General features: G+C 36.5%; 3 protein-coding genes across 11 annotated transcripts in view; 1 reads left to right on the forward strand and 2 right to left on the reverse strand.

Moving 5' to 3' along the window:
* TRAPPC13 (trafficking protein particle complex subunit 13) overlaps positions 1 to 18,621 on the reverse strand; it is a 41,904-nt gene extending 23,283 nt beyond the window's left edge. For 4 of the 9 annotated variants that reach the window (XM_082723065.1, XM_082723064.1, XM_082723063.1 and 1 more), the window contains exons 1-4: positions 18,268 to 18,407; positions 6,523 to 6,591; positions 5,884 to 5,983; positions 4,306 to 4,390 (exon numbers count right to left, since the gene is read on the reverse strand). In XM_082723065.1, coding sequence (XP_082579191.1) covers positions 4,306 to 4,390; positions 5,884 to 5,983; positions 6,523 to 6,591; positions 18,268 to 18,313 — 300 coding nt within the window. In that variant the 5' untranslated portion in view covers positions 18,314 to 18,407. Of the gene's footprint in view, positions 1 to 4,305; positions 4,391 to 5,883; positions 5,984 to 6,522; positions 6,592 to 14,449; positions 15,257 to 15,734; positions 16,101 to 18,267 lie in introns of those variants that run through there. The other 5 variants (XM_082723069.1, XM_082723068.1, XM_082723067.1 and 2 more) reach the window with 4 other exon arrangements.
* Positions 13,749 to 15,141, reverse strand: SHLD3 (shieldin complex subunit 3; the record flags this gene model as incomplete). The annotated part of the gene is made up of 1 exon (XM_082723081.1): positions 13,749 to 15,141. The coding sequence occupies one exon, from the start codon at positions 15,139 to 15,141 to the stop codon at positions 14,386 to 14,388; it is 756 nt and encodes a 251-aa protein (XP_082579207.1). The 3' UTR covers positions 13,749 to 14,385.
* A 399-nt stretch (positions 18,622 to 19,020) lies between the features above and the next one.
* Positions 19,021 to 26,611, forward strand: part of TRIM23 (tripartite motif containing 23) — a 30,454-nt gene continuing 22,863 nt past the window's right edge. The window contains exons 1-3 of the mRNA XM_082723061.1: positions 19,021 to 19,144; positions 24,404 to 24,566; positions 25,851 to 25,972. Of these exons, the coding sequence (XP_082579187.1) occupies positions 19,064 to 19,144; positions 24,404 to 24,566; positions 25,851 to 25,972 (366 nt within the window). The 5' untranslated portion in view covers positions 19,021 to 19,063. The remainder of the gene's footprint in view (positions 19,145 to 24,403; positions 24,567 to 25,850; positions 25,973 to 26,611) is intronic.

Consider the following 26,611-nt stretch of genomic DNA (forward strand, 5'->3'; position numbering starts at 1 on the left):
GTGAAGAAATGTTTTTTTTTAAGATTTATTTATTTATTTGACAAAGAGAGGTCACAAGTAGGCAGAGGAAGGCAGAGCGGGAGGAGGAAGCAGGCTCCCCACTGAGCAGAGAGCCCGATGCGGGGCTCGATCCCAGGACCCTGAGACCATGACCAGAGCCAAAGGCAGAGGCTTAACCCACTGAGCCACCCAGTTGCCCCTGTGAAGAAATTTTTAAGAGATTACTTTGCATACCTGTTTGCAAATACTACCTAAATTGGATCATTTCCTAGAATAAAACAGTTTAACAAACTGTTACACGCCTTTAGACATAAAAAGTTTAAATGGATCTCCATAGGAAAACAATGCAAATGTTATTAAGAAACTTCTCCCATTAGACACACAAGCTCACATGATTTCACAGAATTCTGTAAACCCTACAAAACCCAGATAGTCTAAATGCTCTAAATACACTGTTTTGAGGCACTGGAAATGAAGGAAAATTATCTAAATCTTTATTTGAGAGATCACTGAGGAAAAGGGAGAGGCAGAAGCAGACTTGCCACTGAGTGGAAAGCCCAATGAAGGGCTCGTTTCTAAAACCCTGAGATCATGACCTGAGCCAAAGGCTTAACCAACTGAACCGCCTAGACATTCCCTCCCTTTTTTTTTTTTAAAGATTTTATTTATTTATTTGACAGACAGAGATCATAAGTAGGCAGAGAGGCAGGCAGAGAGAGAGGAGGAAGCAGGCTCCCTGCTAAGCAGAGAGCCTGATGAGGGGCTCGATCCCCAGATCCTGGGATCATGACCTGAGCCAAAGGCAGAGGCTTTAGCCCACTGAGCCACCCAGGTGCCCCTCCTCCTTTTTTAAAAAATTATTTTTAGGGGCACCTGGGTGCCTCAGTGGGTTAAACCGCTGCCTTCGGCTCGGTTCATGATCTCGGGGTCCCGGGATCAAGTCCCGCATCGGGCTCTCTGCTCGGCAGGGAGCCTGCTTCCTCCTCTCTCTCTCTCTGCCTGCCTCTCTGCCTACTTGTGATTTCTCTCTGTCAAATAAATAAATAAAATCTTTAAAAAAAATTATTTTTATTAACATATGATGTATTATTTGCCCCAGGGGTATATGTCTGCGAATCATCGGGCTTACACATTTCATAGCACTCACCATAGTACATACCCTCCCCAATATCCATAACTCAACCATGCTCTCTCTACCCACCAACCCAAGCAGCCCTCAGTTTGTTTTGTGAGATTAAGAGTCTCTTATGGTTTTCTCCCTCCCCATCCCATCTTGTTTCATTTTTTCCTTCCCTATGCCTTAACCCCCCTGCCTTTCCTCTCAAATTCCTCATATCCAGGGAGATCATATGATAATTGTCTTTCTCTGATTGACTTATTTCGTTCAGCATAATACCCTCTAGTTCCACCTATGTCATTGCAAATGGCAAGATTTCATTTCTTTTGATGGCTGCATAGTATTCCCATGTGTGTGTGTGTGCGTGTGTGTGCGCGCGCGTGTGCATATGTCTCTCTCTCTCTCTTACATCTTCTTTATCCATTCATCTGTTGATGAACATCTGGGTTCTTTCCCTAGTTTGGCTATTGTGGACATTGGTGCTATAAACATTGTTTTTTTTAAGAAACCATAATACTGACATCTAAAACTGAATACCCAACATAAAAAAACGAAAAATATAGACCAGTATCATGCTGTGATTCCTCACCTATAACCTCTTAAGTTATTCTGATGTCAAAAATGGCTTATGTGTATATCATGAATCTGAATGTTTTACCTGAGAAACTAAGATAATTCTTGGTGGGCATTGCACAGTAAACATTAGCCGCTATTATTATTAATCCCAAGGCCTTTATGCAAATTAAAACTGAATAAAGCCAACATAAATATAAATACATATTTAATAGTTAAGTATGGTATCATATTATTTACTCTTTTAAATACTGACTTAAATTATATGCACTTGCTGATTTATTCACTTTTATGAAAATAAATTAATCGTTACTGAATGTCAACTGTATGCCAAGAAAAAAAGTATATATTTTCAAAGCTCAAAGTCAGATCTTTTCATAATCAATGCAGAGGTTGGCAAACTTCTTTAAACGGTCAGATAGCAGGGCGCCTGTGTGGTCCAGGGGTTAAGGCCTCTACCTTCGGCTCAGGTCATGATCCCAGGGGGCTGGGATCGAGCCCTGCATCGGGCTCTCTGCTCGGTAGGGAGTCTGCTTCCCTTTCTCTCTCTCTGCCTGCCTCTCTACCTACTTGTGATCTCTGTCTGTCAAATAAATAAATAAAATCTTTAAAAAAAATTAAAAAAATAAAAGGTCAGATAGTTGGGACACCTGAGTGGCTTAAGTGTCTGCCTTTGGCTCAAGTCATGATCCCAGGGTCCTGGGATCAAGTCCTACATCAGGCTCCCTGTTCAATGGGAGTCTGCTTCCCCCTCTGCCCCTCCCTCTGCTTGTTCTTTCTTTCAAATAAATAAATAAAAGCTTAAAAAAAATAAAAAAATCAAAGTTCAGATAGCAAATACTTTAAACTTTACAGGTTATCCAATGTCTCTGCAAACTCCCCAGTTGTAGTCCCAGTAGTAGCCTCATATCTGCCCCAGATAATACCTAAATGAATGACTGTGGCTGCTGCCAATAAAACTTTATTTATAGACACTGGCATTTGAATTTCATGTAATTTTCACATCCAAAGTAAGATTGTTTCTTTGAATCATTTGAAAATGTTGAAACAATCCTTAACTCCAAGGCCTTACAAAAACAGGCAAAGAGACCAAATTTGGCCTGCAGGCTATAGTATGACAACCCATGGTTTAATAAAAGGCAGATACTCCATCCATAGTAAGACAAGCATACAAACACGTATGAAAAACTCTGCATCCAGTTTCTGGTAGTTGGGTCCTATATGAAATTTGGAATACTGGCTCTATGAGGTCCTTTTCAATTCTAACACTTGCTGATCATTTAAAAACTCATTTTAATTGGACTTCCCTTCCAGCAATGCTGCAGTAACATAAAGTTACCATGTGAAGATAGCCTTGATGACTTCTGCCCGACCTACAGTAAATTTTTACTTTCTTTATATTTAGTTTCAAATTGTTTGAATTAGCATATTCTATCTCTCTTTTTTTTTTAAAGATTTTATTTATTTATTTGACAGAGAGAAATCACAAGTAGGCAGAGAGGCAGGCAGAGAGAGAGAGAGAGGAGGAGGAGGCAGGCTCCCTGCCGAGCAGAGAGCCCGATGTGAGAGGCAGGCAGAGAGAGAGAGAGAGGGAAGCAGGCTCCCCGCTGAGCAGAGAGCCCAATGCAGGACTCGATCTCAGGACCCCGAGATCATGACCCGAGCCGAAGGCAGCGGCCCAACCCACTGAGCCACCCAGGCGCCCCAGCATATTCTATCTCTTGATTTCTAATGCTGGCAAGAATATTCTTCTTTTTAAGATTTTTATTTATTTGACAGACAGATCACAAGTAGGCAGAGAGGCAGGCAGAGAGAGAGAGAGAGGAGGAGGAGGCAGGCTCCCTGCCGAGCAGAGAGCCCGATGTGAGGCTCGGTCCCAGGACCCTGGGAACACGACCCGAGCCGAAGGCAGAGGCTTTAACCACTGAGTCACCCAGGCACCCTGGGAAGAATATTCTAACTGGTGTATTTCCTACAAGCTATCCCATAACATGCTTGCTTTCATATCAGTCTTCCAACACAGTGCCAATACCTTTGCTCATAAGTCCCCACTGACTGCCCACTGCCTTAAAAAAAAAAAGCTAAAATCTTTAGCTGTCAGCTGGCTTTCCAGATGCTCCACTCAATGGCTACTGCACATCTCTGTACCTTATCTACTTATATCAAGTGAATTCTGTTCATGGCTACAAGAACACATTATGGATGCCTATGTCTGGGCTGATTATCATGTTTTGCTTTTCCTCTGGGTCCTACTATTCTTTGAAGATCCTGTTGCGTACCTTCTCCTCTAATATGTCCTCAAGACTGATGCAATCATCTGTGATCTTTCCTCCGCTTCCAAATTCTATTATGTTAATCACAAATTAATAAAAACTGAAACTTTTAACTGGTATAGTGTCTCACCCAAGTGATCACAACTTTTGAGGATAAGGAAAAATCATTCTGTGCTTGTTACCATATTATCTTACACAATTAGGTGTTCAATTAATGCCTGTTGTTAATGACAATTAAAAAGTCCAGTATCAAAGTGCATCTTAATGAAGTTTCAAAAACATAAGAATACAAATTAAAAAGTTAAAATATATATATATATACCAAGCAAGAATGCCACTTACTTTTACTAATATATCTTTTACAACTTGATTGCTATCATTATGAACGCTGATGTAACTGGAAAAGGTCTCTCCCAAAAAAATATTCCTGTGAAATAAAATAAACTTTTAGGCAGAAATCTACTCATATTTTAACACACATAATCTATATAAGCACCGCTGAGAACTTAAAATGGAGAAGAATTTATTAAAGGATAATGATTAAGTGAAATACTGCTTTAGCATTTCTTTGTGTACCCTATGCTGCTCATTCATTACCCAGTACAGTTGAAAATACTGATGTAGTCTATAAAATATGACATAATCTTGGCTCTCAACTACTGTACAAATAGCCTATTTCCCTAGACATAAGCCACTGAAATTAGATCCATATTTAAAGTCTTAATGATTATTTACTGACGAGGCTAGAAAAGGCAATTTTTGAAATAACTTATGCCCTGAATCTAGTAGAGACCCCCAATTGATCTGAGTATTTTTTTACCAATTTGTCTTATTTTTCTAAGTTACTCTAACACAAATACTTTATATTTTTTGTAAGGTAAGTTTTATAAAAATACCTGTTTATAAATATATATTACATAAAAACCTATAAATATATTTCACATAAATTTTTAAATATGAACATAATTCCAAGCTTTCAAGACACCAGACAGTAACTACATTTTGTAAACCTTTTTTAAACCTAAAAATTCCGGGACGCCTGGGTGGCTCAGTTGGTTAAGCAGCTGCCTTCGGCTCAGGTCATGGTCCCAGCGTCCTGGGATTGAGTCCCACATTGGGCTCCTGGCTTGGCGGGGAACCTGCTTCTCCCTCTGCCTCTGCCTGTGCTCGCTCTCTCTCTGACAAATAAATTTAAAAAAAAAAATTAAAAAAAAAAAACTAAAAATTCCATGTGGTCTTAAATTCTCTCAGTTGAAAACAGAAAAACCAAGGGCTTCTACCTCATTAATAACCCAGAAGTAGAAAAGAACTAAGAGTAAGAGAAGGAATAAAAATTGACAGTTCCTAATTAGCTGAGAAGTCTGATAGCTTATGTTAGGAGAGGACTATGAAACTGAACAAGAAAGCAGCTTTCTAAAAGACATTTAGATTAAGCCAGTTAAAAGAAAAGGAATATAGGCTACTAAAAAATGCAGTAAGATCTAAGGAAGAAAGTTAAAATTTAATCGTCCCTAGAAACCACTATTCATACTTTGATTTTTTTTTTTTTTTTTTTTTGCAGTGTGGTAGTGGTGGTGGTTTGGAGGAGATGACAGAGGAAGAGGGAGAGAGAGAATCCCAAGCAGGTTCCACACCCAGGGTGAGCCCAGTGCAGGGCTTGATCTCACCACCCAGAGATCAAGACCTGAGCAGAAAGCAACTTAATTAACAGAGCCACCCAAGGAGCCCCTTTTCTTTTTTTGTATCTTTTTTTTTTTTTTAATTAAAAAACTCCCCCAGAATCACTAAGTATAATTCTGGTAAAAACTTTTTTTTTTTTTTTACCACTTAAATATATGAGTATTTTTCCATTCATTAGTTATTTTATGAAAATATAATTTGTAATGGCTTTAAGTATGGCTTATGTCAACACATTCTTACCCGAAATTCTGTGGTAAAGTCAACATTTCACCCAACATTAAAATTTCTGCACCATTTACAGTTGAAGGATCATCTCTCATGAGTTGGTTAAAAAGATCTCCTATAGAAAGAGAAAAATGTAAATTCTAAAATCTATCTTGTAAATAAGTTTTACTGCCACAAAGAAACAGCTGGTTGAAATACTTTAAAAAAATGCTTTAACAAAAATCTAATTTATTATCTTCACTACAACAAATTTATGACAAAAAATTTGAGTTTCATAGAGAATGAATGCTTCAGAAACAAAGGAAAATGAAGGCCATGAGATACAAAATATAAAGAGCTCCAATAATTTTAAAGGGAATGGCTAATATACAAGTTGATGGACCATGTGAAGATAAATAAAATTCTGATATCATGACTATGAATGTATCCTTACTAAAATTAAGTTTCTTATTGCCACGCAATATCCATAGTATCTTGACTTAAGCGATTATGAGTAAGACCTACTATGTAAATGGCCACTACTTACATCATACAAAGAGACAACAAAGAATGCAGCAAAGAGTTAGTATAAGACTGGCAAGACTATGCTTATTCCAAGGTAACAGGTAACCCAGGTTTCAACTTTTCCCGAGGTACAAGCATAACAAAGCATACCAGGTAAGTCTTTTTCTTCACATGTTACTGGAATATTGGTGAATAAAGTAGGCTTAGTTAACCGCATCACTGTGAATTAAGAAAAAAAAAAGAAAGAAAATGTTAATATTGTTTTGGACTAGCATTCCTAAGTTGAGTGTATGATACTCATCTGTTCTATACTAAAATCAAATATAACCTAAAGCTTCCTAAATATAATATTAAGTACTTTCCCAAATCGTACACCAATGATTTACTAAAAATATTAATTTACAATAGAAAATCTTACATATGACTTATTCAAAGCTTAATGCATTAAAAAAATGTAAATGTAGAATACCACATTATAGAAAAACTGGAAAATAAAGGAATTTTAAAGTTTAAGGTGTATGAGAATAAGGCTTTAAGAAAAATCCTGACATTCTTTGAACAGTATCAAGATATCTTCCTGAAAGGGAAAAATGTTTTGATTCACCACCATGAATATGAGACAGTAATTTTAGAAAAAACAATCTTTATGAGCTTTATCTCTCGGTTCTAATCACTGGCCACTGGAAGTTCAGTAAGTGGACCTTTAAGTAATATTCATTCTGTAAGGAAATGATGAAAGTATCATTCAATGTATAGCTATTTATTTATTTTTTAAAAAAAGATTTTATTTATTTATTTGACAGACAGAGATCACACGTAGGCAGAGAGGTAGGCAGAGAGAGAGGAGGAAGCAGGCTCTCTGCTGAGCAGAGTGCCCAAAGTGGAGCTCCATCCCAGGACCCTGGGATCATGACCTGAGCCATGCAGGCGCCCCCAAAGTATAGCTTTTTAAATTCCAACCAAAACTAAGATTTGTTCTTGGGACATGACAGAATGTGTCTAAAATTTAGAAAAACAAGTAAAAATAAGCTAAGGAAATTAATCGGGAAAAATGAGGCAGACATGAATTTACCATATAATAAAAGATTGGTCTATAGTCAACAAATTGGTTTATTAATGCAACACCACATAGATATATTAGATAGTAAAATAAAGATTATTAGGATAAAGGAACAAAAAAAGCAACACGATAAAGCACAACTGGTTGGCTATCTGGGAAAAATAAGAAATTTAACTTACAAATTAAACTCAAATACCAAACAAATTGCCTATGTATCAAGCAGTTAAGAGGCAAAAATTAAGCCACCGAAAACTAAAAAGTGAAAACTTATGAAATCTATTAGAGTGCGGATAGGACATTTTAACTAAAAAAATCTTTTTCAATTACTTCTAAAGACTGACCTTTGATCGCATTAAAATAAAGACAAAAATATAACAGTAAAAATCATAGAAACTTGTAAAATATTTCAGAAAGTTAATCATTTCTTTATACTCTATTAAAAATGTTCATTCATGGCGATTCACAGACCTGTACCCTGGGGATAAAAATATATTATATATTTATTTAAAAAAATAAAAAAAATTTAAAAATGTTCATTCAAATCTAACCCAAAAAACTTTAAAGACTATCAACTTAAATGGTAAATTCACAGTTTAAGTGGTATTCATTAGCATATGTAAACATATACCACCCAACTACAAACTAGCTATATCATTCACAACAAATTCAGTGGCTTTCTCATTGGGTCTCAGGATAAATGTCATCTTTTCCAAAAAAGAAGTAACAGCTCACCTTGTCTCTCTCATAGCCCCTTGTATTTATCATGAACTGATAAATGTACTTATCTATAGCATTTTGATCCAAACTTCACAAGGTTGAGGCTCTTACCTATTATACTCCGTTTTCAACAGTTTCTGGCACATAGTATATTCTATAAATCTTTGCTGAATGAAAGAATTAGCACCTTACCTAAATCCTCAAGTACCTGGTATTATTTTGACGATGTTACATTTCATGAACGGAGGGTATTAAACAATGTTATATATTAAACTGATGGCTGTTGAGGGTTGCCTAGTTGGCTCTTGGTCTCAGAGTTGTAAGTTCAAGCCCTATGCTGGGCACAGATCTTACTTAAACAAATAAAGTAAAAACAGATAATATAAATATAAATAGATGGCTACTGAAACAGGCAACATATGTTAACCTTAAAATTTCTGAAGTCACTTTGCATAGCTGGTATTTACTGAGCATTTACTAGTGCCAGATAGCATGCTAAATACTTCACAAGTATCAACACATTTAAGTCTCATGACTACAAATTTGGTGTCATTAACTACATTTTACACATAAGGGTGATACTTGGAGAAGGTAATTTGCATATAAGACTATACAGCAGATAGGTGGCAGAATTAGATCTAAACTCAGATAAATTCACTTTGTTCAAAACTAATTCTCTGTATTATTAATTATAGGCCTAGGGGCATAAACCTGTTTACGTTATGCCTTATCGGAAACATCGTATGGGCATTCAAAATAGAACTCTGTGTCAAGCAGAGTATTAACCAGCTACAGATCACTGATGGGCACCCGAAGTGGTTGAGAAGGTTTTCTTTCTACTTCACTTCTAACTAGGAAAGCAGATTAAAATCCAGTTCAATCTGAAGGGAATAAAAAAGTGCTCTAAATATGATAAAGAAGAGACTTTTTTTCCAATCTATCTAAATATCTAAGACTCTAAGCTTTTTTCTTTTTTTGAGAGAGAGAGAGAGAGCAAGAGACACAGAGATAGTGAGAGAAACAGAGAGAGAGAGAGAGAGAGAGAGAGGATGAGCTGAGAGGAAAGGCAGAAGCAGGTTCTCCACTGAGTGGGGAGCCTGACATGGGGCTCAGGCCCAGGATCCTAGGAACATGACCTGAGCTGAAGACAAATGCTTAACCGAATGAGCCACCCAGGCCCCCCTCTAAGATCACTTTTTACACCAAGTAGTGTTCTCTATGCCCCATTTTTTTTTTCATTTCAGAAGAAACGTGATCTTAATAAAAATATGCTCTCAAGGGAATCCTAAAACACTATTTTTTAAAAGCAACCTCAAAAATACCATGGGATTTCACTCATACGTGGAACTTAAGAAAGAAAACAAACCAGCAAAAGGAAAAATGGAGAGAGAGAAGGCAAGAAATGAACCCTTAACTATAGAGAACAAACTAATGGTTATCAGAGTGGAGGTGGGTGGGAGTAATGGGTTCATTTGATTTAGAGATTATGCACTTGTATTGAGCACCAGGTGTTGTATGGAAAGGCTGAAGCACTGTTTCTGTACACCCGAAACTAATATTAAATGTATGATAACTAAATGGAAATTAAATAAAAAGTTAAAAAAAAAACCATAAAGTGTTTTCGAGTTCACCCAAATGTGTAGCCACCCTATTTGCTTATTATATGCTCGAACTTCCATTGTGTACAAGTCTTATAAAGTTTAGTTTTACTCATTTTATGATTTCCTAGGAGATGAGATAATAGTGGGTGAGGAATAACCCTCCATTAAAAATAAAAACTTCTCAAACTGGTATTAAAAATACCAGTTTCCTTCATATTTTCAAAGAGGGTAAAAAATTAGTGTTGCGGGGGAGCAGTTGGTAAGAAATACTATCATTCTATGGACTCAAAGAAAACTACTATAAAACACAAACTGGGCAAGTCCAATTAGTAACATAAAAGTATCTCATATTGAAACTTAGTGTTTCCTGTCTTACAGCAAATGAATGGACCTCAAATACTACACATAATGTTTGTTAGCTGGAAAAGACCAAATACCAACAATAGCAAGGTTTAAGAAACCTGGGAGAGGAACTATAATAAAGCATTGGTTACTTTTTTTTTTTAAGATTTATTTACTTTAGAGAAAGTAAGAGAGTAGGTACACTTGGTGCGGGGTTGGGCAGAAGGGGGGGGGGGCGAGAAGGGACTTCCCAGTGAGCATGGAGTCTGAAGCAGGGCTTGATCTCACAACCCAGAGATCATGACCTGAGCCGGAATCAAGAGTTGGAGGTTAACTGAATGAGCCACCCAGATGCCCTAATAAAGCACTGGTTATTAAATGACAATCTTATATTCAGGCTTGAATGTTAAAAAACAGGTTCTTTGACAATAATTAAAGAGACAAAAAAGAATACGCAATTTTCAGCCAAGTGCCAAATCAGATACTCACTAGGCACAACAAATAGTGTCATATGTGGTGGCATTTTCATTGGAACTCACAAAACATAGACATTTACTTATAAAATAAGTAAATAGGTTTTACCTATTATCTTATTAAAAAAAAAAAAAACTTCTATAAGTCTTCAATAATTTATGTAAGAGGCCTGAGGTTACAAACTAATGAACTGGGCCAAGTTCAACTTTTGTATACATTTTGCTTGGAAAGAACATTAAACAACAACAACAACAACAACAACAACAACAACTAAATTAAGGCAGGATCTTCTTCAAGTTCAAAGTCCTTAACTATATTCCACAGTCTTGCCTATCTAGTCCCTGAATGATTTCAAGTTTGTGAACTGTGAATTCTGGATATTTTGAGCACATTTTATCAAAGTGAATCATTATGCAAGAGCTCATTTTGAAATTCTCAAAAAATTGTATTTAAGCTATTTGATAAATTGGTAAAGGAAGCTAAATTCATATGATACCCTCCACATCTTTTTTTTGGTTGCATTTAAAATTAGGGTACTGCTGCCACTTGCCTACAGTAAATGCTGTCGTTATTTCATCAGATGCTCTCAGAGATTCACCTTTCTGTACACATTCTTGTGTACCTAACTTACTTCCACATCTATGACTTAATGGTAGAAATGAAAAATACTGCTGAGCCTACTATTAACTAGTGCTAGAATCATCAGTCCTAAGGTTCTAAGTACATGAAAAAAGCTTAAAAGCAGTAATGGATTCTAAATTCTTATGCCTTGATTACTTAAAAAAATTTTTTTTTTGTTTATTTGACAGAAAGAGACACAGCGAGAGAGGGAACACAAGCAGGGGGAGTGGGAGAGGGAGAAGCAGGCCTCCCACCAAGCAGGGAGCCTGAGGCAGGGCTCAATACGCAGACCCTGGGGCCATGACCCAAGCCAAAGGCATACCCTTAACAACCGAGCCACCCAGACACCCCGGCCCTGATCACTTCAAATGGAAGTGTTGAAGTAGGAAGGAGAAATGGATCTCTGCTTCTTTCAAAATCATAGCACTATTTGCAGTAAAACTCAATCTTGAGTTTTCCAGTTCTGAATTACCCTTTCACTGCTTCAGTAAGAGGTAGAAAGCAAACGACACAAATGAGAAAACTTTAAATCCATCACATATGAAGACAAAGAAACTCTTTTTAATAAGTGTGATTCTTGGCTAAAATTAACTCAGGAAACAACAGATGTTGGTGAGGATGAGGAGAAAGGGTAATGCTCTTAAACTGTTTGTGGGAATGCAAACTGGTGCAGCCACTCTGGACAACAGTATGGCAGTTCCTCAAAAAGTTAAAAATAGAGTTACTCTATGACCCAGCAATAGTCCTACTAAGAATTTATTCAAAGGATACATACATAATGATTTTAAGGGGCACCTGGACCCCAATATTTATAGCAGCAATGTCCACAACAGCCAAACTATGGGAAGAGCCTGGATACGGACAGAAGACTGGATACAGAAGATGTGGTATACACATAAAATGGAGTACTATTACTCAGCTATCAAAAAGAATGAAACCTTGCCATTTACAATGACATGGATGGAACTAGATGGTATAATGCTAAGCACAATAAGCTAGTCAGAGAAAGACAAATACCGTATGATTTCAGTCATAAGTAGAATTTAAGAAACAAAACAGATGAATATAGGGGAAGGGAAGGAAAAATAAGATGAAAACGGGGAGGCAAACCATAAGAGATGCTAAACTCTAGGAAACAAACTGAGAGTAGCTGGAGGGAAAGTGAATGGGGGAAGAGGTAAATGGGTGATGGGCATTAAGGCAGGCACTTGACATAATGAGCATTGCCTGTTACATGCAACTGATAAATCAGTAAATTCTACCCTGGTAACTAATAATATAGTGTATGTTAACTAAATTGAATTTAAATAAAGAATTTTTAGAAGTACGATTCTTGGATTAAAAAACTGCTCATAGGGTGCCTGGGTGGCTCAGTGGGTTAAGCCGCTGCCTTTGGCTCAGGTCATGATCCCAGGGTCCTGGGATCCAGGCCTGTATCGGGCTCTCTGCTCAGCAGGGAGCCTGCTTCCTCCTCTCTCTCTCTGCCTGCCTCTCTGCCTGCTTGTGATCTCTGTCAAATAAATAAATAAAATCTTAAAAAAAAAAAAAAAACTGCTCATAACAATCTCATGACTCCACTACACCTTATATTTTAAACTATGTCAGAAAAAAAACTGTCTTCTGTTCAAGTGACTTTGTCTTACAATTACCTTACTTTTAACTCGTAATTAGCAACTTCTGATAAATAAGACCTGAACAAAAATAATTAAATCCACCATCTATGACTGTCTAAAAATATGACAACTCTTATTTGCAAAGTTTGGTGGCAATACTCAATAACTTCTTGATACCCATCAGCTGCCTAGGTTGAAAAGATGATTAAGGAAACAAAGAAGTAATTACTGAAAAAGTGACCTCAGAAACTTCCTCTAAACCTGGTGACGTTTCATTTAAAGATTTTTGGAAGCATTCCTGTACCTGATGATTCTTTTTTAGAGAGCAGTCTCATTTGAGACAATAAAAAGGTACTGAACGTAGTTAAAAGTGTTTGGACAGGCTGAAATCTAATTGGAAAAAAATTATCACTTAATTTAAAAATTAATAGTTTGCTTTTAAGCAACCTCAACTCAGGCAGGCTATAAAGAATCCATCCAAAGGGTGTGTACATGTTTATTGAGCCCTTACCATTATCAGGCACTGTGCCGCAAGGCAAATGTGTCAGCCTTTCAGAAAGACTACAATTCCTGCTGTTTCCCAGGGAGGTGGTTTGACCACTTAATGGAAGTAATTCCATATAAACTCTGTAAGGGTAGGTCCATGTTTCTCCTTGCATACTGCTTTCTAACCAGCTCACGTTAGGCACTTAAATTTGCTAAATAAGTATATTTTTACATAAAACCTTCATAATCATTTTGGGTATTTTTATGAGGTGATGTGTAAACCCGATTTAAAACATTTTGCTATTGGGAAACTCACAATCACTCCAGGAACCCATCAACTAGCAATCAGCATTAACCACCATTAACACTGAATACTTGTACTAGATTAAATAAAGAATAATGAGCTCTTCCACATTTGATACTTCCCTTCAAAATAGTTATATCCTTAAAGATACATTATGGTCTTAGGCAAATTATACATTTTTACTTTTGTTTCAAAATTCCACATCAACTATTGTCAGTTACAGATTCTTGGAAACATTGGCACAATCTGAGCTAGTTTCCCAATTTGAACTATGTTCATGCTATTTGAATAACATTTGCAATAGAACTGGTTTTATTATTATTTTTTAATAATTACACTTTAGAATGGTAAAGAATAAACACTATAAAATTACATATTGGGACTTTACCAAAATCAAACCAACCATTCACTGTAATTCATTGCACTATCTAATTCAACTACTGGAAAAGTAACAGAACAAAGGAATAGAACATTTTACCTCTAAGCTCAGTAAAATAACAATTTATCACAATTTATTTAGAAGAAAACTACTAAAAGTATAACCCAGAATGCTTTTGTATTAATACACGTCTAGGAACTCAAGTGATGGTCATTTATTTCTGAGAAACCACTGTATACAAATTACCACACAATTTTTTTATACTATTAAGAATGAAGAGGCTATCTTAGTGAGGGGTCAAATAAAAAAATTAAATAAAAAATTTAAAACCCTGTAAAAAATTGACTGATCACACTATTTCAGATCCTACTCAGTTCATTCAGAATATTCTTCTCTTTAACAATCCGTAAAATTCATTACATACTAAAAATAACACCATATTTATGCACTAATAAATTCATTTTCCCAGTAAGAGCTAACCTTCCTTTAAGAAGACTTCCCACATATTCACAGTACATAATATCACAGAACACCCATATTTGGCCTAAGTGTCTCTGAAATGTAGCATTACAAGATGGAAGTTCATTGTGCCGGATGATATGATTAAGTTTTGCCCAAATGTCTTCCAGAGTTTGGTTGTTACAAATAGCATGCTCTATAGTCCATCTTGCTCTATAAAGTGAATGCAAATTCAATGCCTTTAAACAATCTTGCAATTTTTTAGACAAAGGAAAAATATTTTCAGTGCAATTACTGTTGGGAAGTGAGACACTCCAAAACCTCTTCTTGTGTTGTCTTCCCTTTTCTGATTGTTTATCTAAATTTCCAGAATTAGTCTGTTCGTTCAGTGAGTGTGACCGGATTAAGTGCTTCCTTTTTTTAAAATTAGGTTGAAATTCCAAAAGATCTACTGTGCAATCATAACTCTGTGATTTAACATCGTGTTCTGAAATGGTTAAGTATTGTTTCACATCTTCAGCTGCCTCTTCAGAAATCACAGGTGGTGATCTTTTAGGTTTGAGTGGAAGTTTGGATGCATCATGCAAAAACCAAGGAATAAATCTCGATAGTGGACGTGTAGGAAAGTCTTGAATTGCTTTCTCTGCAATTTTTGGCAGTTGTGTGGGATCACTCTCACATGGTCGATAATGTAATATTACTTCTGTAGACATTCTGCAGTAATCCAGTTACTCTTAATGAAGAAAACATTTCTTAGATGTACTCTTCAGCTCTAGAATATAATTTACAATTACAAGACTCTCTTTCCAAATCAGAAGGAAACAGGACCTAAAGTGGAAGTATTGCAAAGAGTAAGATATGGTAGGGATAGCCTACACACAAATAGGGAAAAAGAAAAAAATAAAACTAGTCTCAATATATTTTACCAAGTGCTGTTGGTAAATTTGAATGTAATCCACAAAATCGGAAATGCTTTATCTCATCGGAGTAGATGCCCTACAAGATCACCTTCAGCCTAAAACTGCCAGGAGTCAACAAGTCTAACTTAACAGACAGAAAGGATTTGGAACCATTGTCATTAACAAATTTGGTAAATAATCTTAAGACTAAAGCAGAAACAAAAGGTAAATTAGTGATTCTAAGAGTACTAGATTCATTTGAAGATAACAAAAATGTAATAATACTTTGAAATTTGAGACATCTGAGTTGAGGATAATGAAAATCATTGTAATTTTTAATGCCTTGAGAAAAATCTTATACTTTAAAATTATATGAATTCTACCAAATACATAGACAGAATACTTACTGATTTCTTTCTTTCACAGTAGCAACATTAGTAACATGAAAATAGTTTAACTCTGATTTTAACCAGGCTAGGAACTGGGTTTGTGACTAAGTCTCCTTTGTCTAAATGGGGTACTTTTACAGTATCAAGACCTTAGTACCATGGCTCCTTAATTCTACTTCTGAAGAGGAAAACAAGACGGCTAGACCTTCCTTATTTTTTTTCCCTCGTAGAACAAAGAATTCTTCAAGTTGTACCAAATGAAGTCATTGATAATGAGTTCTAGCATAAAATCGTCTTCCTAACCAAGTTCAAAGCTGCATGAGCCATAATGCAGGCTCTTTCAAATCCTAATTACTGTAGGGGGAAAAAAAAGAGAGAGAGAGAGATGTATCTCTTCTCTCCCAAATCATGAGAGAACTCTTTGAAAGGGTTCTCCCATTGCCAGAACCATGGATGGGGAACTCCTGTCATGATGTCACAATACTCATTTGACCACTGATTCTGAAGAGTCAGAAATAATCTCATAATGATTCTTTTCACCTACTGTAAATGTCCACTGTGGACAGATTTGACAACTTAAACTTATAAGTGACTGTGATCCTTAACATTAATAATTTTAATATGAATCTAAACACAGAGAGCATATTCTTAAAAGCATTAGGAATTCTTTTAATTTTTCTTTCCTCTTCCTTATACTTTCATATTGTAAGATATGGCACTGAGAATTCTTTCATTTCTTTTGAACTTGTGTCATACCCTGAGGACTGACGAAATTCTGAGAGCTCCTTAACCTTTTATACAGACAAGAAAGTAAACTTAAATTACCACATAAATTGATACACTTGGCATTCAACAATCAGTAAAATGAAAATCTGTGAAAAAATTTTATTAAGTTATTTTATTTTTTGTTTTTTAAAGTAATCCCTATACCCAATGTGAGGCTTGAACTCTCCACCCCAAGATCAAGAGTCATATGCTCCCCCACCTGCCTGAGCCAGGCAGGTGCCCCAAAGCTTGTGAAAATTATTGATGCACAAGGGGAAACAATGGTATGGAGGAGCTTTAATATAACTGAGACTATCAGTGAATTTCAAAACACTTATCCTTTTAGCCTGCTAAAATCTCTCCCAGATTTTCTTCTGTTCCAGAAAATAAAAAGTAACAGAAAACTAAAAATACCCAACGGTAATTAGCTTCCGCATTACTGGAATATAACTGTGTTTAATAACTTCCAATTTGCATAAAATCATACCCATCTGCTAACAGAACTGTTTCAAATTCCCATCAAAGTAACTAATGAGAGAATGTTCTCTGAAAATGCTGTTTCCTTCACTGGGAAACAATGAGTCTTGGAAAGATGGAGGAAGGCCCTGTGTTGAAATACTGCCTCCACTCACTCACTCACTAGCTTTGTGATCCTGAGAAAGTTTCTAAAATTTCTGATAGATAGTAAAATCCACTCTACATACTTGATTTAAGATTAAGAAAAAACATGACAGTTTCTTTTCCTTTTTTTCTAGAAGAATCCATTTTAGTCTAGCTCATTTACTCAGGCTAAGCTTACAGGTCCTGTTGCTGTATTACTTAATATGTTTTTTAGTTCTATGATCAGAGACAACCCTCTTAAACTAAGCTATCAGTATTTGATTTTATGTTACAGATGGGACTGGTAAGCTTCTGGAATGTTTGATGCCTACATCATAACTGTGGACGGGATAAGGGTCCCTCAAAATGGATGTCACAAGGAAGGTTAAGTGCAATTTAACTAAATTCAAACGTCTATTGAGCCTTTTCTCAGCTCAGTTCAAGAAGTTACTGGTAACCACACAGTAGAGCATCCAAAAAAGCAGCACCGCATTTGTTAAAAGTAGAAAACAGATGAAAAAAAGCTTAAAGCACTTTAAATAAAAGGTTTTCAGAAAACAGTAAAAATTCCAGAAAAACTCTATCCTGTTGGTTTTCCCTAAATAATCAAACAATTAAATCATCAAAGTTATTCAAAAAGTTTGCTGTGCGCACAAAACGAAAGTTGACATTAGTTTTCCACAACACTTCGAAGCAAACTTAAGTTTTAACAAATCTAAATTACACGTTGTTTTACTATGTATTTCTAAATCCTTGGCACTGCTTACTGCAATACTAGACTAACTTTACAAATGAAGCTGAAGCCTATTAACTTTATCAGTGCCACATGAAGACACAACAGACAAGGAAAATCACTGTAGATGGCTATTGTAAACCATCTTGGTTCACCAGGCTCTCCCCCGAGCTCGCGGCTAAAGCCAGTCTGTTAATTGCAGCATATCACACAATGAGTGATTTACCGAGTATCTATTCCATTCTAGGGAGACGCTGTCAAACCTAAAAAGCAAAGAGAAGAAATTGCTTCCTTCACACTCGGCGCCAAAGGACAGAGCAGGAGCGAAGGCACTAACTGTTTAAGGAAAACGAGGCCTACATCCCAGGGACTAGATCTATGGGGTAAAGCCTTCGAGAATTAAGAGAGAAGAGGAGAAAACAGATAAAGGGAGTCGGGTTCATAAAAGTTTACCTTTCAGGGCCAGCAGGTGCTCCTGTTTGGGGGGATTCACTTCCATTTTGACCGGCACTTTAGACCCACTGCCTACGGCAACTGAAGAGGTTCAGTGCAGCCCGGAAGAAAACAGAAAAGCGAACGTTCGGGAAGATCAAATCACTCGTAACAGGCTATCTTCGCCGGTGATACCTTAAATTCTCTTCTTACCAAGTCCTTCACGGATTCAACGGCCTCTTTTTACCAAAGCCATCTCTTGCCTCTTAGAGACCTATACATAACATACTTCCCTATTTTCAAGCCACAATCACGCATCGGGACTTCAAGAAATCTTTCCTCGGTGACAATACGTACAGCGTCCCTAATGCGTACAAGCAGAGTGAAAGAGACGAACGTTGCATGCTGGGATTTGTAGTTTAAACAAAACAGCATTGCATCTAGGGAGATGTAGTCCCCCTTCTCTCTCAAGTCTATTCTGCAATTGGGCAGAGTTTGTTACTGAAGCAGGAGTTTCACCCCGAAAATTTACTTTTAGCTTTAGCCTTCTTTTTCCCTTTACTTTTATTCCTTCCATCAGTTGCAGACTCCTGGATAATAACAATATAAATAGCAAAGCCTTCATATATACAAGGATGTGCCGACAAACTGCTAGTGACCGGCAGGAGGAGGAGGCCGGAAGTCTAGCCAGCGGCGCTCCGCGTCTTACTGCGCCTGTGCGCGGGCGGTGAACGCTGAGGCCTCTGGGTAGGTGGCTGGACCCCGCCCCTCACTTGAAGGCCGTGACGGCTGCTTCTGCGGCGCGTCTGCTCGTAGGATGGCTACCCTCATTGTAAACAAGCCTGGAGCGGGACTAGACAGTGGCCGTCAGGGCAGCCGGGGTACGGCCGTGGTGAAGGTGAGGGACCTTGCGTGCTCTGTTCTCCACCATCGGCCTCCCTTCGGTTCATCCCTGAGGTCTGGCGGCCGCGCTCCGGCGGTCTTCTTTGGGCCTTTGCGCGCCTCTCGGCTTTACAAGCCTTGTCGTGCCCTCTGTGATTTTATCTCTGCGGGATTGAAGTTGCTTGGTTTTCTGCTCATACCAGTCCTCTACGTGGCCGATGGGGACATTTGTGAAAAGGAGCTTATGGGCCTGTGAGACTGACTTCTGCCGGTCTTTGCTTAGTTCCTCTCCTTTTTGTTAAGCTCAGCAGGCATTAGTTTATTTTTATTAAATTGAGCCGTTGTTATTGCCAGGTATTGTGTTAAGTATTTTAGCTCGTTAGTATCTACTTATAAAGTATATGATAATTACTGTTTGACAGGTGAAGAAACACAGGTTTACGTTAACACAGTGCGTCGTGGATCCAGGTTTGAATGCCTTTAAAATCTGGTTTTCATTATTGCACTTATTCTATAACCAGACATACAGTAATGGTTGGTCTGCCCCCTCTTCTCTTATTAGTATAGTCTGTCAACACTTTTTTTTTTTTAAGATTTTATTATTTATTTGTCAGAGAGAGAGAGAGAGAGAACACAAGCAGGCAGAGCGGCAGAGCAGAGGCAGAGAGAGAAGCAGGCTCCCCGCTGAGCGAGGAGCCCGATGTGGGACTCGATCCCAGGACCCTGGGATCATGACCCCAGCCGAAGGCAGCAGCTTAACCAACTGAGCCACCCAGGCGTCCCTGTCAACACTTTTTTGAGAAGTGTCGCTGCAGCAGCATGGCTGAACATTAACGTTAGGATATACGATTTGCCCAATGCTTCAGGTTTGAAATTCTACCGCGCTTAAGTGCTTCAAAATGCATTAGCGAATCAACTGAAATATGTGGGATTCACATTTCCCTTCCACTGTATGTGTATAGAAAGATCAGCAAGGGAGAACTGATCTCATCGGTTTATAGAATAACTTTCACGATTGTTGTAATCTGAGTTGTTGGTAATTCTCATTATGGGCCACATACTTAGAATAATTTAAGACTAAAAAAAAAAAAAAAAAAACTACCGATACACTCCTTCTCCCCAAGTTCTGATTAACTTGACATCAGTATATTTTTTAAACATTCCTAGAAGTGATTTTAATGTGCAACCAAGGTTGAGAACCACGCTATCAGTTAATGTCTGAAGTTAATTTGAGATCTTGGGTAATAGGCATCTATGATTTTTTCACCTAATGTTGGTTTTTATATGACAACAAATGCTACATTTCTGTTCACAGGTATGTTACCAATTATTGATGGCTTTTAATTCATCTGGCCTTTGTATATTGAAGTTATTCTGAAGATACACAGCATATCTGAGATACAGAGGAACACTGTTACTAGCCATGTTACATGGTCGAGATTTTATGTATTAAATTGGGCTTTAAGGAGAGAATACTTGAAGATTATTTTGTGAATTAGCTTGAATCAAGAAGTTGTAATTGGAATGGTTATTGTTGCTGTATCTACTTTTGTTACCCTAGTTGCCTTAAAATCTCAAAAAATATACGAAGGCCTCATATGACTCAAATTTGTTACAGCACAGAGTTTGATGTGTTACAGGTTCACTTTGTTTTTATCTTCACATGTAAAATGTGCCCAAGCTGTGCAGTAGGGTAGTCCTCCTTGGTAAGATGCTTATGCTGTGATTTGTAACTCATTCTCATTTTCATAGATGAAAGCAGAAATTACTCATTGGAAGGTGAGAGTTGAAGTATATATTGCTAAAAGGTAAAATAATGAATAAGTTGATAATGACAGGGTTTTTCATTAGAAAACTTAAAGATAAAAATCTGACATTATGAAATTACTTACATTCAAAAAAGAGTCAGGAAGGGAAGCCTGGGTGACTTAGTTAAGTGTCTGACTTTGGCTCAGGTCATGATCCCAGGGTCCTAGAATGAAGCTCCACATGGGGCTGGCTCCTTGCTCACCAGGAGCCTCTTCCCTCTGCCTGCCATTCCCCCTACTTGTGCGTGTTCTCTCTCTCTGACAAATAAATAAAGTCTTTTTTAAAAAAGAGTCAGAAAAAAAAAAAAAGAATCAGGATGGTTTCTTTTGAGGACTGAGTCTTTTTAGGCTTTTTAGTCCATTTAAAATATGGTATTATTAGGGTGCCCGGCTGGCTCCATTGGAGGAGTGTGCTACTCTTCATTTCAGGGTTATGAGTTTGAGTCCCATGATGGGGCAAGAGATTACTAAAAAAATAAATAAATAACTTAAATAAAATATGGTCTGGTTAATTAAAATTTGTTTTACATGTAATCAGTTTGAAGCTCTCTTTGACATATTTGTGAAGTTGGTAAGATTAAGTGCTTTTTTCTTATTTAGCTTTTTATCTTATTGTGCTGTTAGCCACAGTTTGTGTTCATAAATACTGAAGAAAGAATTTCTTATTTTATTGTTTCCTGAGTTGATATGAAATAGTCTAGTAAGTTTATTTTTGGTTCCTTGTTTAGTTTATGAATCTGTGATATGTTATTAGTGCTTTTTGAAAAAGCACTGTAGTAGCAACTTAAGTTCTTTTATCTTGTGTAATTATGTGTTCAGACGTAAAAGATCTGAATGGACTGAAATTTTACTTGTTTGGAGTTTATGGTCATAAATAAGTTTATTACAGTGTTAGAAAAATGAAACAAAAAATACTGCATTTATTTTTTATTTAATTCTGTTATATCTTCTCTGTATTTGAATGAATTTGATATTCTAGTGACAATATTTAAATGAAACTTCTGTCCTGCTTTTTTTAAAAATGTAGGATACATTTAAGGGTTTGTGTATAATACAGTTTATGTGTAACTTTTCCCATCTGTTTTCCTTCCTCATAGGGAGCCACTATTCCAGTGTAATCAGTTTCCTGTGTATCCTGCTAGAAAGATAGTATGTCTGTATAAAAATATAGATACAAATGTATGCTCTTTCCCCAGTTTTATGCAAAAGCTAATTAAATATTTTATATATTTTTCACTTTGCTTTATTCATATGAAGTCATTCTATGTGTGTACGTAGGAAACTTCCTTTTTCTCAACAAACTTCATGGTTTTGCAGTATATGAATATACTATAATTTATTTCCCAGTCGTGTTGCTATCTATTTATTTTGTTTCCAGTCATTTGCAAATGCAAAAGGTGCTGTAAGGAATAACACAGAGATCTTGTCACACATGTGTGATATATTTGTCAGATAAATTCCTGGAAAAGAATTACTAAGCTATATAAAGTTTTGATAGGTATTTTCAAATTGCCTTTCATAAAGCCTATTTTAGTCATTAAACATTTCACAGCAGTCAGCAAGTATATCTGTTTTCCCACATCTTCACCAACACAAAGGATTATACAAAGGGTTATCAACCTGTTTGCTCTAAACTGAAAAAAATGTATTGGTTTAAGTGCATTTTAAAGTGTTTTGAGAGAGATTGAACATCTTTTTATATATTTAAAGAGCTGTTTTTATGTCTTTTCTTGTGAGCTATGTGTTACATTTAAGCCTCTTTTGAACCATACTGGGATGCAAGCCAATTATGTATTATCAATGTATAATGAAAGATGTTTGTATTTCGTAAACTGAGTCCAAATTAATTACAGAGTTAATACTAAATTTATAATGGATTAAGAATGATTTCCATTGTGGATTTTCTGTTTTTTACCTTGCATTGTGTATTTGTTGGGGGATGGTGGTTGGGCTGAACTGTTCTTAATTTTTAATCTTGCTAGACTTTATTTATATGAACACCCTAGTATTGCGTTTTTAGGAATGCCCTGTTCCTGAGGGCTTTTTGGTCTAAGAGGGAAAGACAGGCTGGAAGCCAATAATGGAATTAATGTGTTTAGGGTATCAAGATATAAACACTTACCGTGGTGCATGATGGCCCAGGGGGTAGTGTGGTCATTTCAGTTGGAATAAGCTGTGGGTAGACTGAGAGATACAGTTATTTAGAAATTTGTTTGTTTATTAATGTTAAAAAAAAAAAAAAGGAAACACCAGGAAAATGTCTGTTTAGCTATTTCCTCAGCATTAGCATTAAAAAAAAAAGACAAAACAGTTTTCAAGTTCTGGGAACTACAAATTGTTAGATACAGTTTGAGCATGGAGTCTGAAGTGGGTGGCAGGGAAGCAGTGGGACAGAGGCCAGATTGTAGCAGGTCATGGATGGCCGACATAGTAGTTTGTCATATAATTGAACAGTTCAGTGTGGGTGTTTTTAAAAAATAAATTAAAATTGTGTAGCACTTTGACTGTATTGGGAGATAAAGGTACCAACAGTGCTTCATTTGATAAAAATACAGTTTGTTAACTAATTATAAAACAATCTCATGGGCTTTGGAGTGAGTATGCTGATTCTTGTCACTTCTTTTGACTAACTTCATGGCCTTGGGCAAGATATGTGCCTGTAATTGGAATGATACAGACAAAATATTTTCTAACCCAGGGGCATATTTATTAATTGAGAACAATGAATTGAAATTTAAGTCTTAGCTGACTGCTTTCTTGAGTTTACATTATGTAGTATACATGGATACTAGAAAATACTTGGATATTACATGCAGTCTGTTCTGAACAAGTTCTTGATAATTTACAAGGAGTAATTGTCACCCTAGTACATATTTCAAATGATTTCTGTTCAAATTAATCATGGTCTTTTGGAGGCAAGGTAATTGCAGAGAAATTGTTTAAGAACCCAACTTTGGCAGAATGACATATTACACAGATTCAGATATAATGAATCAAGACATAATTTTCAAAAGATAAAGGTGATGTTAATTTACAACATTATCTTGGTCCCTAACAGTTGACATTTCAAGGAGATTTCACTATGATATAATTTTTATGTGGTCCGTCAGATGAAATGATAAAAGGTGACTTAAAATTTTACAATCTAGACTTTTTTTCATGGAGGAATAATTTTTTTTAAGATTTTATTTATTTATTTGACAGACAGAGATCACAAGCAGGCAGAGAGGCAGGCAGAGAGAGAGGAGGAAGCAGGCTCCTCTGTGGAGCAGAGAGCCCGATGCGGGGCTCGATCCAGGACCCTGGGACCACGACCCGAGCTGAAGGCAGAGGCCTCAACCCACCGAGCCACCCAGGCGCCCCTCATGAAGGAATATTTTAATGAGATTGATTATATTGAGGGTTTTTTTAACCAAAAGTATGTGTGCTTTTAAAATCACTTAAAATGTTTCCTTTCGAAATATTAGGTGCTGGAGTGTGGAGTTTGTGAAGATGTCTTTTCTTTGCAAGGAGACAAAGTTCCTCGCCTTCTGCTTTGTGGCCACACAGTATGTCATGACTGTCTTACCCGCCTCCCTCTTCATGGAAGAGCAATCCGTTGCCCTTTCGATCGACAAGTAACAGATCTAGGTAGGAAAATATATTGTATGTATTTAAGATTTAAAATTGTTTGGTTTATTTGTATGAAAAGGAGTTTGTATAGTCATTGCTGCAGGTTCTCAGTTAGATGAGAGATGGGGGAAATTAATATCTTTAGCTGTTTGAGTTCCATTTTACAGAGAGGAGTTATTTTAGATTAAGTGTATGTTTCTTATAGTGGTTTTCCAACATGAATCATAGCTTATTTATAGTTATGAAATCAGTTTAATTGATTCTCAGTAGGTGTTTTCAAGAAAAAGGAGAACGAAAAATACGGGTGTTTTCCTAACTGTGAGAATGAATACTTGTGTGTGAAACTTTTGTTTCAGCTGTAAATATACACATATTTTTAAAAACTTATTTATGTATAAGTAAATGTACATTATCCTGTGTTGTAATAGAAAATATATGTCTTACTGTAGGTTGGTCTAAAAAATATTGTAAAGTACTTGTTTTAATATATGTAGTAAAAGTCTTTGGTAAAATAGGATTTATAAAGTTAAATGATAAAAAAAAATAGAAGTCCTTTAAGTATCTTTCTACTACACTGCTGAGAAGTTTCTGGGTTTTTTTTATTAATTTTTTAATTTTTTATAAACATATAATGTATTTTTATCCCAAGGGGTACAGGTCTGTGAATCGCCAGGTTTACACATTTCACAGCACTCACCGTAGCACATACCCTCCCCAAAGTCCATAACCCTACCACCCTCTCCCTCCCTGCTTCCGCCAGCAACCCTCAGCCTGTTTTGTGAGATTGAGTCTTTTATGGTTTGTCTCCCTCCCAATCCCATCTTCTTTCATTTTTTCTTTTCTTACCCCACAAAGCCCCACATTGCATCTCCACTTCCTCATATCAGGGAGATCATATGATAGTTGTTTTTCTCCAGTTGACTTATTTTGCTAAGCATAATACCCTCTAGTTCCATCCACGTCGTCACAAATGGCAAGATTTCATTTCTTTTGATGGCTGCATAGTATTCCAGTGTGTGTGTGTGTGTGTGTGTGTGTGTGTGTATACCATATCTTCTTTATCCATTTATCTGTTGATGGACATCTAGGTTCTTTCCATAGTTTGGCTGTTGTGGGAGTTTCTGTTTTTTAAAGAGAATTTTAACCAGGCAATAGTTTAAGCATAAAAAGATACGGGGAAAATTTGAATTTTGAAAATTTAGACATTAATGATTAAAATATATGACAAGTTACTATTGAGGTATGAGGTAAAATGATTAATATTCCATTTTGTTAGATTTAGTTTTTATTTTTATATTCTAGGAGATTCAGGTGTTTGGGGATTGAAAAAAAATTTTGCTTTATTGGAGCTTTTGGAACGACTGCAGAATGGACATATTGGTCAGTACGGAGCTGCAGAAGAAGCCATTGGGATATCTGGAGAGGTATTGATAGAACTTGGTGAAATATTTATTATGAGCTTGAATTTTTTCTTTTAATTTAAGATATTTGCCATCTAATGCACTATCTTACCTCACTTGCTCTAGCAGATAGGTTTCCAGAAACACAACTTTTCATTACATTATAGTTTTGTAGGCAACAATATTCCCAGCGGAACATTGGTAAAACTTAAACTTGAATTCTCTGAAAATACCATACCTAAAGTACGTTTTATGTATATACTTATTTTCCTTATTGTAATTCACTTCTACCCAAGGATAAAGTTAAAGAGTAAGAAGGTTACAGAAGAGTAAGAAGAAGGTATAAGCTACATATTAAACCAGAGGGTGCAAAAGTGAATCAATAAATAGTACAGCACCAAGAAAGAGGAAGTCCTTGAAAGAGGCCAGTTAGTGTCGAGGCCAAATGCGTAAAAATAGCAATAGCTCCTGAGGGAATTACTACTACTAAATATCTTTGTGAAAGGTTTAAATTATGTGTAATTTTCATCCAAAAGGCTGATCGTCCAGTAAATATAAGAATAATGCTCATTAACAAAGATTAAAATACATTTTAATTTTTTATTTTTTCAGTTATGTACGTTCCACGCCTAATATGGGGCTTGAACTCATGACCCTGAGATC

Source organism: Mustela nivalis (genome assembly GCF_964662115.1).
Source record: "Mustela nivalis genome assembly, chromosome: 3".
NCBI classification, from domain to species: domain Eukaryota; kingdom Metazoa; phylum Chordata; class Mammalia; order Carnivora; family Mustelidae; genus Mustela; species Mustela nivalis.